Source organism: Prionailurus bengalensis, chromosome D4 (genome assembly GCF_016509475.1).
Source record: "Prionailurus bengalensis isolate Pbe53 chromosome D4, Fcat_Pben_1.1_paternal_pri, whole genome shotgun sequence".
NCBI classification, from domain to species: domain Eukaryota; kingdom Metazoa; phylum Chordata; class Mammalia; order Carnivora; family Felidae; genus Prionailurus; species Prionailurus bengalensis.
Window position 1 is genome coordinate 28,214,661 of NC_057359.1, and position 14,095 is coordinate 28,228,755.

Below are 14,095 nucleotides of genomic sequence, written 5' to 3' on the forward strand. Positions count from 1 at the left end.
ACGTCAACAGTGCTGAGGCTGAGAAACGCTGGTCTCATGAAACCCCGCGCATGGCTCAGATTATGACTCGAGTTGAGAAATTCAAAGATGTGCTGTGAATCAGATTCGGGCGTCCGTGAGCTTCCGTGGGAATGGAACCTTAGCGGTTACTGATAGACGTTGAGAGAGGGGCCGAGATGCTTCTAACTCTTCTTGTTGAAAAGATACTGCTTGTATTTGCATGGAAATTGCAATTTTCTACTTTCGAATTTGTAATGTCTTTAAAAGTGCAGCAGAACAGTCCCAAAGCCTCCATTTCCTCCTTGGGGGCACGCGAACAGCCTCCATGCCTGCCTCTCCCAGGCGACTCCGAGGGTCAGTGCAGGCACAGCCCTGAGAGCTGGACCAGGTGCATGATACCGGGAGGTGCTCTGTACGTGTTAGCCGGTGTCGTGCTTATTCATGGCACAGAAATGGAAGTGAATTTGCTTGCTATGAAACTGCAGCCCTATGAAAATTCTCTAATTGAAAGGTGCTGCAGACTCTGATGTCCTTCTTTTATGTTCACTGAAACTCTTTAGGTCAAAATGGTCCATAAAACTAAGCCTTTTCTTTGAAATGCACAGTTATTACCAGTAACTAGCATCCTATGAGTGCTGAGGTTTGTTCTTGGAAGGAATTTAAGTCATTAGCTAGCACTAACTAGAATTTGGCATCTGTGAAAGTCTTCATTGTCTGCTTTATTGGAGAGGGGTTCAGGATTTGGGGTAATCTGCTCGCCAGCGAGGTGTCAAGTGTGATGAAAGCTTGTAGGTCTGAAACATCGCACCGATGGACTTCAAGGCACCAGTGCACAATTTTTTTTTCCTAATTCTCCTCTTCTTTTCCTGGGAAGCCCAGTGAAATAAGGATTCTACAGAAGAGAAAGAATCTAGGACACACTGTTTATCCACCTTCTTTGTTTCTGACGCCTGTTACGCCTGTTTCTGCCTCCGAAGGCAGAGCTAATGTATGGAACAAACAGCTCTTGTGCGAAGGAAAGAAACTAATCCTTTTTCTCCAACAGGATGGGAAGACAGCAGAAGAGCTGGCTAAATCAGAACAGCACGAGCACGTAGCAGGTCTGCTTGCAAGGCTCCGGAAGGTGAGAAATGCTGTTTATCGGTCTGAAATTCTCTGTTGTATATGAAAAGGTCTGCCTTTTTCTTTGTAAAGAATGAGATGAACAAAATGAGGCTTTGGACACACGGGTTATTTGAAAGGTGTCTGTCCCTGTCCTGTGGTTTGCATACAGTTAGCGTCAATGGATCAGCTACCTATCAGTTTCCTCTTCTGTGTTTGGACTGGGAAATCATTTGATCTCTTTACAGTTGCTATGCCTGGTTTCCCTCCTCCCGCCCTCTCTGTAATAACCATCCCCACAAAGTAGACAGGAAATGAGAAGGCTGACTGCTTCTTTCCTTTTTAATGTGTTGAGCTCCCAGATATCACATGATACTCTCTGATCCAGGAAACACTGTTGCTCTAAGGTTTAAGGACACAGGACAAAATGAAGTAAACGGCAGGTGTGTCTTTCCAGCCCAGATCATAACAATGTGTATCAGGAGTCCTCAGAATTAGTCACACCCTTTAAGGTAGGAACTCTGTGTGTGAGACTCTATCCTAAAGAAATGAAAGAAATGCAGGAAAAAGTGTTTTATGCATGCAGGTTTCATTGCAGTTATATATAGTTATATATATATATATATATGTATATATATATATATAACTATATATATAGTTATATAGTTATATATAATACAATAATAAAAATCGGAAACAGATGACCAACAATAATGTCTAGTAAATTGTTATACAGCTACAGGGTAGAACCGTTTTTGACCACTAAAATATTTCTGAAGAGGTTTTAGTAACAAAAGTTCAGTGCTTAGGATGTTGCAGGGTTTCAAAGCAGAAGATAAATTATACATATGCACATTATAATCTCTCCTGTATACATAGAAATACATAGAAAATATTAACAGTGGTGTTTTGGTAACTAAAATTTCCTTCTGTAAACACTACTGTATTTTTTCCAAATTCCTTATAATATAGGTGACCTTGAATAATACAGATTTGAACTATGCAAAGTCCACCTCTATGCACGTTTTTTAAATAAAGACAGTACAGTGCTGTAAATCTATTTTCTCTTCCTTATGATTTTCTTACTTACATTTCCTTTTCTTTAACTTACTTTATTGTAAGAATATAGTCCATGGTCCATATAAACATACAAAATATGTGTTAATCACCTGTTTATGTTATCAGTAAGACTTCCAGTCAACAGTAGAGTGTTATTAGCAGTTCAGTTTGGGGGGGGGGTCAAAAATATATCTAGATTTTCAACTGTGTGGGGGTCCAGCACCCCTAATCCCTGTGTTATTCAAGGGCTGACTATAATCATGTAGTAATTTTTCAAAGACAGACTTTCTAGAAATAAATAATAATTCAGTTGATTTAAGTGCTCAGTGGAAAGGGATTATCGAAAATAAGCTTGGGGTATCCCATAGATGTCCTGCCATATGAATTGGAAAGTGAGGGGGCGCCTGGGTGGCTTGGTCGATTAAGCAACTGACTCTTGGTTATGGCTCAGGTCATGATCTCACAGTTTATGGGATCAAGCCCTGATCAGACTTTGAGCTGGCAGCTTGGAGCCTGCTTGGGATTGTGTCTCCCTCTCTCTCTGCCCTTTCCTCAGTCTCTCTCTCTTAAATAAATATATATTTAAAAAAAAAAAATTGGAAGTGTCCTGGGAGGGATGATCACCTCTTACCCTTCACAGCTACTGAGAGTCTGAATTTCATAGTGGTCCCAGGGTCCTGGCCGTGGGGTGGGGGAGAGGACATGGGTGCAGTAATTTCCTTCCCAGCCTTGGAGTTGAGCTGGGGGAGATCATTCTTCTTCACACCTTTGTGCTTTGGAGTCTGTGAGCTGGCTGCAAAGGCAGTAGGAAGACGACCCGTGAAAACAGATGTCCCCGGCCACTGCAGGGATTCAATGTGCCCTTCCTTCTGGAAATTCCAGAAAGAGAAGTCTGGAAAAATGTCCTTAGCCTTACTCAGATGTTCTTTTTTTTTTAATCTTTAAAAAATGTTTTTTGTTTATATATTTATTTTGAGAGAGAGAATGCAAGCAGGGCCGGGGCAGAGAGAGAGAGGGGGAGAGAGCGAATCCCAAGCAGGCTCCACATTGTCAGCACAGAGCCCAGCGTGGGGCTTGAACTCACAAATCGTGAGATCATGACCTGAGCTGAAATGAAAAGAGTCAGAGGCCCAACTGACTGAGTCACCCAGGCACCCCTAGCCTTACTCACATGTTCTTACAGGAAATGCATACGTTAAATGTAGACATTGTTTTCTCCCACTCTGCACTGCTGTGCACTGTCTCACTGTGGAGGAGAATTTGGACTAGAAAAACAAGGGAAAGTGTTTTGTTTATAAGCAGAAAGAGAGGAGGTGGAGCCTGGGAGTCACTATCAGCAGACCAACCAGGAACTTGCCCACAAAGTCTCCTGATCTCCAAATTCCCTTAACGTAAAGCAGTGTGTCAGTCAGCACGTGGAAGAATGGAATAGTCTGGAACACAACAACTGGCCGGATTGGCTCAGTGTTTGCAACCTTTGACTCTGAGTGGACTTTATAGCAAGGTGCCCTGCATTTGAGTGCAGAGCCTATGTTTATAGGTGACATGTCACAAGAGAAGGGTGGTTGTAAGTCGATCACTCATTGTAGTATCCATCAACAGCAAAAAGAAACTGACCTGAAATCTGGCCTTCCCAACTCACTTGATGAGGACACAGTTTTACTGTGAATTGTTAGATCTCTCTTAGAGTCCACTGGTGGAGAGGAAGTTTTCATTAGGCTGAACACCTCATGGATCAGGGATTCTCAGGCTTCCCACATTCCACGGAGGAGGGTTCTCACCCATGCGGGGTGCCATCACCCGAATCTGAGCCCTAGTGATGTCCCTGCCGCATGTAGAGGGCTCAGCGGTCACAGTGGGCCACGTTCCTCACAATGAAGCCTGTGGCGAATCTTTCTGGGCCTGGAGTGCTGCTCACCATCTCAGAGACTTCTCACAGAGCTGCGACCCTGGGATGGGACAGACACTCATTTTTAAGCAGAAATCAGTGGCAAACCATGATCCCCGCCTGTCTGGTGGATCACCCAGGGAGACATCCTCTTCGGACAAGGTGACACAGCGTTTCCTTGGGCTGTGCCGTGTTTAACACACAGGAAAGGTCCATTCTTTTGTTTTAAAGTGGATGGCCACACTGGGTGCAAAGCCGGAAGTTATTGTGGTGACAGGTCTGAAACAGTGAGTAAAGCCCAGACCGAAGTACATGAAGGACAGGCTCTCCAGTGACAGCAGAGAGAGATCAGACTGAGGGGCTTAAAAGTATTTTCTCCCTTAATCTGATCCCAGATTTCCTGCCATGTGCTTACGTTGCTTTTAAGATTGGAAATACAAATACAGGGAAGCTTGTATGGTGATCCTGCCAACCTGTGTGCCCAGGGGAGGCAGTAGGCTGTCTTCCAGTCTAGAATCTTTAAATCACAGTAGGTGCGTTCTTGAACTGTCCCGGTTTCGGATTTCCTTTATTTTCTCCCACCAATTGGCGCCCTTGTGTTTTGGTGCCCAGCTTTTTATTTATTTATTTATTTATTTATTTATTTATTTATTTATTACATATATATTTTTTATTTTTTGTTATTTTTTTTCAATATGTGAAATTTATTGTCAAATTGGTTTCCATACAACACCCAGTGCTCATCCCAACAGGTGCCCTCCTCAGTGCCCGTCACCCACCCTCCCCTCCCTCCCACCCCCCATCAACCCTCAGTTTGTTCTCAGTTTTTAAGAGTCTCTTATGCTTTGGCTCTCTCCCACTCTAACCTCTTTTTTTTTTTTTTCCTACCTCTCCCCCATGGGTTCCTGTTAAGTTTCTCAGGATCCACCTAAGAGTGAACACATATGGTATTTGTCTTTCTCTGTATGGCTTATTTCACTTAGCATCACACTCTCCAGTTCCATCCACGTTGCTACAAAGGGCCATATTTCCAACTCCACACCCGAAAAACAACTCCGTGAACAAATGGGCAGAAAACATAAATAGACACTTCTCTAAAGAAGACATCCGGATGGCCAACAGGCACATGAAAAGATGCTCAACGTCACTCCTCATCAGGGAAATATAAATCAAAACCACACTCAGGTATCACCTCACGCCAGTCAGAGTGGCCAAAATGAACAAATCAGGAGACTATAGATGCTGGAGAGGATGTGGAGAAATGGGAACCCTCTTGCACTGTTGGTGGGAATGCAAACTGGTGCAGCCACTCTGGAAAACAGTGTGGAGGTTCCTCAAAAAAATTAAAAATAGACCTACCCTATGACCCAGCAATAGCACTGCTAGGAATTGACCCAAGGGATACAGGAGTACTGATGCATAGGGGCACTTGTACCCCAATGTTTATAGCAGCACTCTCAGCAATAGCCAAATTATGGAAAGAGCCTAAATGTCCATCAACTGATGAATGGCTAAAGAAATTGTGGTTTATATACACAATGGAGTACTACGTGGCAGTGAGAAGGGTGCCTAGCTTTTTAAAAGATGGATGGGAGAGAGAATGTTCCAATGTCTGATATTTTGCCATTATCCTGGGATTTTTCTCTAAGGAGAGGTCAGAGCAAAAAAAGTCATTTTAATACCTGTGATCAAAGGACATCATCCCTGTTAGTGCCCAGAGTCCACAGAAAGATTCCTCTCTCCGTTTGCTTTGAGAGGCAAAAATATAAAGTGATGGCTGGGTGCACAGACTCAGGAGTCAGATGGCCTGGGTTCAAATCCCAACACTGCTGTTTTCTGGCTCGGGAAATAGAAAGCTGCTTAGCTTCAGTTTCCTGTTTGTCAAATGGGGTAATTGTAGAGCTGCCTGACAGTATGGTGATGATGTAAATGTTGTCTTTACACCAGTGTCTGCACACAGTAAGCACCGTGTGTTTGCTGTTGTTTCTGGTAGCCTGCAAACCACTCTCTGAGTCCCGGGGAAACATAAGGATTTCCCTGTGGTGGCCCCTCCTGTGACCCAGCACCCAGGAGCAGATGTGGGAGTGTCAACAAGGCAAGTGGGCCCCCTTGAGAGCCAGCATTACAACAGCCATCATTCAACCGTCCATGTGTGGCAGGTGCTGTGATATTACAACATCCCAAAGATGGAGACGTTCCTGCAGGAAAGCGGAGCTCAGTGAGGCTACGCAAACGCTCATCAGTGCAGCACCCAGAGTCAGTCCTGAAATAAGAATGTCCTGTGGCCTTCAGTGGGCTCCGGGCTTCAGTGCCAACTCCTCACCAGCCGCGGGATGGGGGTCTTTCCCCGTGTTGAGCTCACCTGCTGTGCGGTGAGCCCCGATCTCCTTCCAGGGGTCCCCACAGCCTGCTCCCCTCAGCGGAGTCTCCTGGACTCTGTGTTCACTGAGACGCATGATTTGTTTGCCACAATCATTGCCTCAGAAGGTTCTAGACTCAGCTTCCTGATGAGGCAGAAAGGGAGGAGTTGGCTGCCCCGTATTTCTAACCACATTCGTGTCTTTTAAAATAAATATATTTTCAAATAAGTAACTGCCTGGAATTGGGGACGCCCAGTCCCAGAATCTGGTTCTTGAAAGTGGTTGAGGCATCACAGGAGTGACCCCGGAGAAGACGTCAGCAAGGACTTGTGGTAGGTTGTCAGGAGGAGCAGGTGATACCTACAGAGAAGTCAAGACAGTAGATGTATTTGCAGTTATAAGTCGGGTCACCTGGAGGAGAGTGATCACACCAGGATCCGCGGATAAGGGAAAGGAAGAGGGCAATCTCTACATAGGAGCATCGTGTCACCAATTTCCTTTCCATGTCATTTCTTCTTGATGTTCCCAGTCTTTCTCACTGGGAGAGGGTGCAGTGGGCAGTTTGGGGTGGTGGGACTTCCTGTCCTTACAAGATAAGAGGACTCCTAAGCAGCTCCAGTCATCTTGGCCCCTCCTGCATTCATTGTGAAATCAAAAACTGCACATTTCCTGACACCCCTGGGAGAGAACCATCCTCTGTAAGACCCTCCTCCCTGTGGATCCTAAACACATTCATGGGGATAAGTCTGTATCTGCACAGCAGGGGGGTGGCCTTGAAATAGGTTTCCAAGTAGACCAAATTAGCAACAGAAATGCCCCCTTGAATTCACGTCTAATCAGTTGACAAGCCTAGGAACAGATTTTTAAAGGTTTGCTGGGGAAGCCAGGGGCTTCCTCTTCCAGAAATAAAACCTAAGTCATCTTGTTGACCTGCAGGGGGCAGCAGAGGACTGGCCAGAGCACAGCGAGGGGCTACTTGGGTCCTTAGACAGCTCAGGGGGGCTGACCCTGGAGAGATGAGACCTTGCAGCCAGTGCATCTGGGCAGGGTGGGGGTGGGGGTGGCCAGGCCAGAGCTTGTGGGGAAAGGAAGAACCCGGGACAGGCCTGAGCTGGGCGAGGTGTGCTGTGACCCAGTTCACCACGAAGTGATTGGGGGGCAGCCGTGTGCGGGAGTCTCTGGTGCCCCCCGCAGAGCCCACCACACATGTCTCTTCCCACCTGCGTGTTCAGTGCCCTCACACTGGGGGGCTTGATTGTCCTTCCAATTCGATTTTAATAAGCTGACATTAAAATAGTTGCTGTTCTTACACCTAAGATGAGACAGTGAAGAAAGGTGCCTGGGAATATTTTGGAAAATAGGATAAAGTGTAGAATTTACCCAGAATTTAAAATTCAGCACAAGGAAAATACATTTGCATAATTAAGACTTGCTGCTCCTTCCCTGCTGGGTCTAATTGCATCCTGCCATGTGGGGAAAGCCACATCACCTCCCTATGCTCTTATCTGGCTTTCCCAGATTTCAGATAGTCTTCCCTGTCAATCTGCTGATGTTTAGTCATCTTTGCTGATGGGAAAGTGGAGCTAAATTGCCAGGGGTAAAGGTGCAGGAAGAAAGTTAGCTAGAAACCAGGATTCCCCCAGGGCATCAAAGAGCAATGTAGTTACTAAAATATTCATTTAAAAGATATTCACAATGTCTAGATATACTAAGAACTATTCTAGGCACAGGAGAGACCACAGTGAACAAAAGAAGCAAAACTCAGCCAAAAAACGAATAAAGAAAAATGCCAGATGGGGTAAGTCAAGGGTTGGCAAACAATGGCCTCCCAGCCAAAGTGGGTCCACCACCTGTTTTTGTAAATAAAGCTTTATTGGAACACAGCCACGCCCATTGACTTTCTACTATCTATGGCCGGTTTCTGCGTACATGACAATCATAGGAGAGACCACCTGGCCCTTTATAGAAGGATCGTTGCCCCTGCTGTATGTGCAGGGATTCAAACAGGGTGAAATTAGAGAAGGGAGGGGAGTTACTTTCCACCCACTCTGCTGGTGACATTTAAACCAACACATGAAAGATTGGAGAGGGGAGGCAACCAGAGAAGGTGGTGGGGAGGAAGCAGAGAGCAAAGTGAGTGCAAAGGGCCTGGGGCAGTAAAAAGCTGGGTGGGTGTGTCCTAGAAAACAAAAAGGAGGGGGATGGGCCTGCACCAGGACTTGACCTTGGTGGTCTGGGAGAGAATGGTGACTGATCAGAGAGGTAGGCGGCTTTACAAACCTAGGTCAGGAGACTGGGTTTGGTCCAGTTGTGTTCAGCAGGTGGGAGCAAAATCTGACTCTCATTTTGGGAATTGCCCTCTGACTGCCCCGACAGAGACCAGGTAGGAAGTGGTCTTGGAAGCCAGGTGAGATATGATGGCACTTGGATGGGGTTTTCCAGGCTCAGTTACACTGTGACCCATGGGCAGGAGTGCAGATGGAGGGTGCCCATCCCTGGGTAAATATTTAAAGTGTAAAGTTAACAAAAGCAAATGGGGAAATAGTCCATGTTGTGCCTCCCACTTACACAAATACACCTTCTGACCACCTGGAAGGCAGGACTGGTTCAGAATTCTGATCCTCACGTTCCCTGCTGCTTTCCCCACCTCTCCCCAAGTCTGGCAGACTCACCTGCTAGAGGCTCACCGCCATGGCCACCCCAGCCCTCACCTCTGCACTAACCACAGGAGAATATTCCAAGGCAGGAGCCAGAATTTAGGAAACACGGTAGTCCTTGGTGTTAATGCTGGAAGGTCTGATGAGGCGGGGCTTTGTGGCCACCAGGGCACAGGTGGCCTTGGATCTCCTGGTAGGTAGAGACCACAGAGGGACTTGTGGGCTCCCTCCAAAGAAATCGGTGTTCTCCCACCTTCAGAGCTGTGGGGCGGGGGGAGGGGGGGCAAACTCACTGTCTTCCTCAGGCCCTCTCTGCGTCAGAACCACAGTCAGCCTTGGAGAGCACGCCTATCTGGTGATGGCAGCTGCCTTCCCTGGGACACTGCTCTAGGCCCCAACAGTCTTTGTGCCACCGCCTACTGGTGACAAGAGAAAATGCGCCACCCACCTGCAGTCCGGGAGAGATTTCAGCATCTTCTGTTGTACTTCTGCATCAAAATCGGTTGTGTTCAGATTCTCCAAGGCTCTTAGTGAGCAAGTGGAGGGATTATCCTGCAGGACCAGGTTGGGTCTCCTTAGAAAGGAGAAGACTCATATTTTGCTTTCTTGCCTTATGGCAGATCTGTCCATCTTGATGGGGAGCTCTTTCCAAACTTGTCTTGTTTCCAAAGAGAAGGTGAAGGGTGGATGAGTCAGTCCCAGCACAGCCAGTGGGTGGGGAAGCAGGGAGAACCCCTGGCAAGGGCATCATGGGGGAGCAGCGTGGGGTATACAAGGAATGTCATTGGGAGCATTTGAGTATCCCTGGGTCAGATTTGGGGGTTAGAAGGAAAACATGAGGCATGGCTCACCTTATCACACTGGCATCCCAGAGCCTGTGTGTAGGGACGTACTCAACAGGATTCTTGCCAAAGCAGGCCAGGTGGTCAGATATAGGGGAGAGGTGAGAAATTTCATCACGTAGGAAGGAGTGGGACTTTTACTAAACTGACCGAACAGGATTCTTGCTAAAACTAAACTAACTTGGCCAGGGACAGGGCAAGACACAGAGAACCTTGACTAGAGTTAGGACCAAGCGAGAGTTTTCATCCCTGCCTGCCTCTGTTCTCGGTCTGTTCCGGGGAAGCAGCAAACACATTGCCGGCAGCTTCTAGCCCCCAATACCCTGCATGGAATTTAAAGGAGTGAACTGTAGTCATTTGAGGGCAGCACTGAGCAAAGCATATACATGACTTCCTTCAGCTGCCCTGGAGCAAGCCAAAGAAACTTCTGGAAGTTTGCTGGGGCTGCAGCAGTGTGCCATGGTTACCAAGCCTCTAGGTCTTCAGACTGCAAGGGCCTGAGGGACTCAGGCAGAGGGGACACACATACCCTCAATCTGGCACACAGGGCACGTGGTGGCCAAAGTCAAGGTGCCAAGATCAGAAGTGCACAAAGCAGAAAAGGGCCACAAACCAACTAATTGCACACTGTCCCTGGGAGCCGGTGGTTGCATTACAGCCAGAAGCAGGTTTTCTGCCTTTCCCCTGTCACAGGAGAAGAGGACACTGGTATCCTCAAAAGAATCATTATGTTAGTAAGCTGTGTGTTACAAACTAGGTGGAGAATGTTCTATTCCACTTGGTGAGATACTCCTAGTGGATGTGATGCTCACAGGACATGGTGACTGCAGTTTAGATGCTTCCTGTGCAGGGGAAGGGAGTGCCAGGGACTGATTGGAAAGGAAGGGGAAAGGGCGGGCTTTGAAGGATAAATTAGAGGGTTGGGAGGCAGATTTGCTTCTGGGGTCAAGGGCTTATCTGTAACACTACATGGCATCAGGGAGAGATCCAGGGAGCGCCCTATCTCTTCCCGCCTGGTGGGCAGCTCTGGGATGAGTGACTGTGTCACAACAGAACGTCTTCAGCCTCTGCACTGACTTGGATCACAATTCAGGGGTCCCCCAGCCCTTTCCCTCCCCTGCAGGGCTTTGTGTCTGAACCTATTGGAATTTGTGGCTAAGGGAGAAGCTAGAATAAGGACAGCGTCAAGTTCTACAGAGCACTGGGCAGGGGGAGGAGTTCACCGGTGACAAGTACCTGCACAGATTATGTTAAATGTGAATGGAATGGCCTCCCTGTGACATACCCAAGACATCAAAGGGAATATCTATAGTGGAATATAATGTGTTGCAGCGTATAAATGCTGGGGCCCAGGGCATGAGGGTTGTAGTGAAATTGGCAGGTATGGGGACCCGTGCACGGTCACTATGAAGTGCCTGCAGACACCCGTGCATCCTGGAGTGCTGGGATGGCACGCGGACACTGTAGCAGCTTGTCGACCTGATTTTCGCAAGTGAGGGTAGGAGCTCGTGAAGGGTTATATATATATATATATATATATATATATATATATATTTTACCAATTTATTAAGCATTTGCATTCTTGGAAATCTCAACTAATTGAGATAACACACTCTCCAAAACAGGCTGGGTCATATGTGGCATGCAGTTAAGCCTAAGGTCATGTAATCATAAGCACGTTTTTCTCTTAAATAAATGCTGAGCAGACACTCAGCGCTCAGGTGGACCCAGGGAGTTGTTACCGTCCAGGACATGTGTAAACGTGTGTGGACACATAGCACCCACATCCACGAGCACCCCCAACATCAAGAACTGAAAACGTAGCGCCCATTCCCACCGTGCCCACTAGGAGGCAGTGTTGCCATGTGGAGAAGGAAGGTCAGGGTCACACAGAGAAAATGGGGAAGGAGTGGAGTCTGACAGGTGAGCCTGCTGGGTGGTCAGTGGAAGAAGCCACCGTGGCTCAGCGGGAAGAGGCCAGCAGGACATCCCCCCTCCCAGGGTGAGAGCTGGAAGCAGAGTCTGCCAGGCCTGAGGCCACAGGAGACTAAAAGCAGGCAGTTCCCTCTGAGAGGCTCCTGCAGGTCCCCCTGAGTCCTGTCATTTCTACACACCCCTTTATTGAGCACCTCCCTGCCAGGTGCTGGGGACACGACTTTCTCCTCAAGTTGGCTCCCAGTTGAGGGGGAAGATCATCCCACCACACCCTACAGTCTAGCGGGGTCATGATGGAGAACCCCACCTGGGCTGGAGCCTCCTGGGGAGGAACGTTCTGGAAGAGAACCCAGTAAAAGCGGTCCCCGGATGTATGGAAGTTAACAGGTTGAAGCGGAGGGACCATCCTGGGTCGGGGAAGGACGCTGAGCCTGCACCCCACACTCCAACAGGCCCCTGTTCTGGGGCCAGGATCAGGCTGGGGGTGGGAAAGCAGGCTGGCTGTGAGGGTGGATGGAGCCAGGGCGGCGAGAGCCGTGCCTGACTGTGCAGGTGTCCAGGTGGGCTCTCTGGGTGCACAGAACACCTGCCCACACTGTCGTATCAAAGTGCTCTTGTTGTCTTTGGTGTCAGTGTTCACGTGTCTCTGTGTCCCCAGGACACGGATCTGGGTCGGGTCTACACCTTCCTGTTCCCTGCACTTTGCTCAGCCCATGGGGGCCTCCATAAATGTGTGCTGATGAGCGAGTGAGTGAGTGAATGTTGAATTATCCTGCTTCTCTCTGCAGGGCTGAGAGAGGACAGTGGGAAGGTTACGGGGTCCCCGGCCCCACCACAACATCATGTATGTACTTCCTGATGCCCCTTCTCAGCATCTGGCTCCATCATGGTGTCATGAGGGAATGGGGCCCCTCCACACAGAGGAGCAGGCGTCCCTGGCCACTCTTGACGGGCTGGCCCTGGTTCCCCTTTAAACTGACGGCTTCACAGGAGTTACTCCACCCCATTTCTTGTGCACAAAAATGCCATGGACACGGGCACCTCCCTGGTGACAGAGAGCTCACCGGTGGTTGCCAGGGCCCCGGGCAGGGAAAGGCGGTGACTGGTTATAGCTACGGAGCTTCCTTAGGGGGTGGAAATGCTCTGGAACCCAGAGCAGTGCTGGTTGTACACGTTGTACATGTAGTAAAGCCACAGAACTTTGGTCAGTCGGAAATGGTCAATTACATGTTATGTGCACTGTACATGAAATCTTTTTTATAGATACCATGGGACAGAATAAAACGTCTGCAACACAGGTAAGCATCACAGACCAGGGTACAAACTTCCAGGGGTAAAATAAGTAAATGCCAGGATGTGCTGTACAGGATGGGACCACAATTCATAATACTGTATTGCATATTTAAAAGTTCCCAAGCGAGTAGTTCTTAAACCTTCTCATCACCAGAGAACTTTGAGGAAGGACACGGCGAGAGTTCCTAACTGTAAGAGCCGGCATTGGCTGTTTGCTCAGAGCCTTCTCTTTCTCTGTGGCTAATTCGCCCCTTTTCATCTGTGTGCAGGATACGCACCGAGGACTCTTCATCCAGCAGCTGCGGCCCACACAGAACCTCCAATCCAGAATCAAACTGAAGCTGTTCGGCCACTCAGGCTCGGGGAAGACCACCCTGGTGGAGTCTCTCAAGTGTGGGCTGCTGAGAAGCTTCTTCAGAAGACGCCGGCCCAGACTTTCCTCCGCCAGCTCCGCCAGGTTCCCGCCCTCACCCCTGGCATCCAAACCAGCAGGTAGGCGCCTCCTCCCCTGCCCCTGCCTCTCCACTAGGTGCTTGCTTTTGTGCTTGTCTCCTGTCACGGTCTAGGAGGAGTGCTAGCTTTGTGTTGGTTACGTGGCCTGGGGTGACCAGATCTCACTGTCTTGGTGGCTTTAGGTGTTAGTCTGCCCCGGCTGTGGGCCATGTGTTGGCCTGCTCGTGCAGATGCCCCAGTAATAGCAAGGACAGGGCCTCACCAAAGTCATGGTCACAGACGCAAAGATCCAGACTGCAAATGCGCGGATCACAGAATGGTGTCGTGTTCTACTCTAAAATGGGTAATGCGGTGAATTGTATGCTATGTGCAGTTTATGTGAATGTATTTTAAATGCAATGGGACAGAATAGAACATATCTGCTACATGGGTAAAAATACAGACCAGGGTACCCGGCCCTTGAAGACACAAGTCACATGAACAAATACAGGTTCCAGATTGTACACG

At 48.2% G+C, this 14,095-nt stretch overlaps 1 protein-coding gene across 5 annotated transcripts in view; it reads left to right on the top strand.

The window, feature by feature from the left end:
• Positions 1–14,095, top strand: part of DAPK1 (death associated protein kinase 1) — a 188,998-nt gene that overhangs the window by 154,283 nt on the left and 20,620 nt on the right. For all 5 annotated transcript variants that reach the window (XM_043566427.1, XM_043566425.1, XM_043566429.1 and 2 more), the window contains exons 19-20: positions 1,046–1,123; positions 13,405–13,627. In XM_043566427.1, the coding sequence (XP_043422362.1) occupies positions 1,046–1,123; positions 13,405–13,627 (301 nt within the window). The remainder of the gene's footprint in view (positions 1–1,045; positions 1,124–13,404; positions 13,628–14,095) is intronic.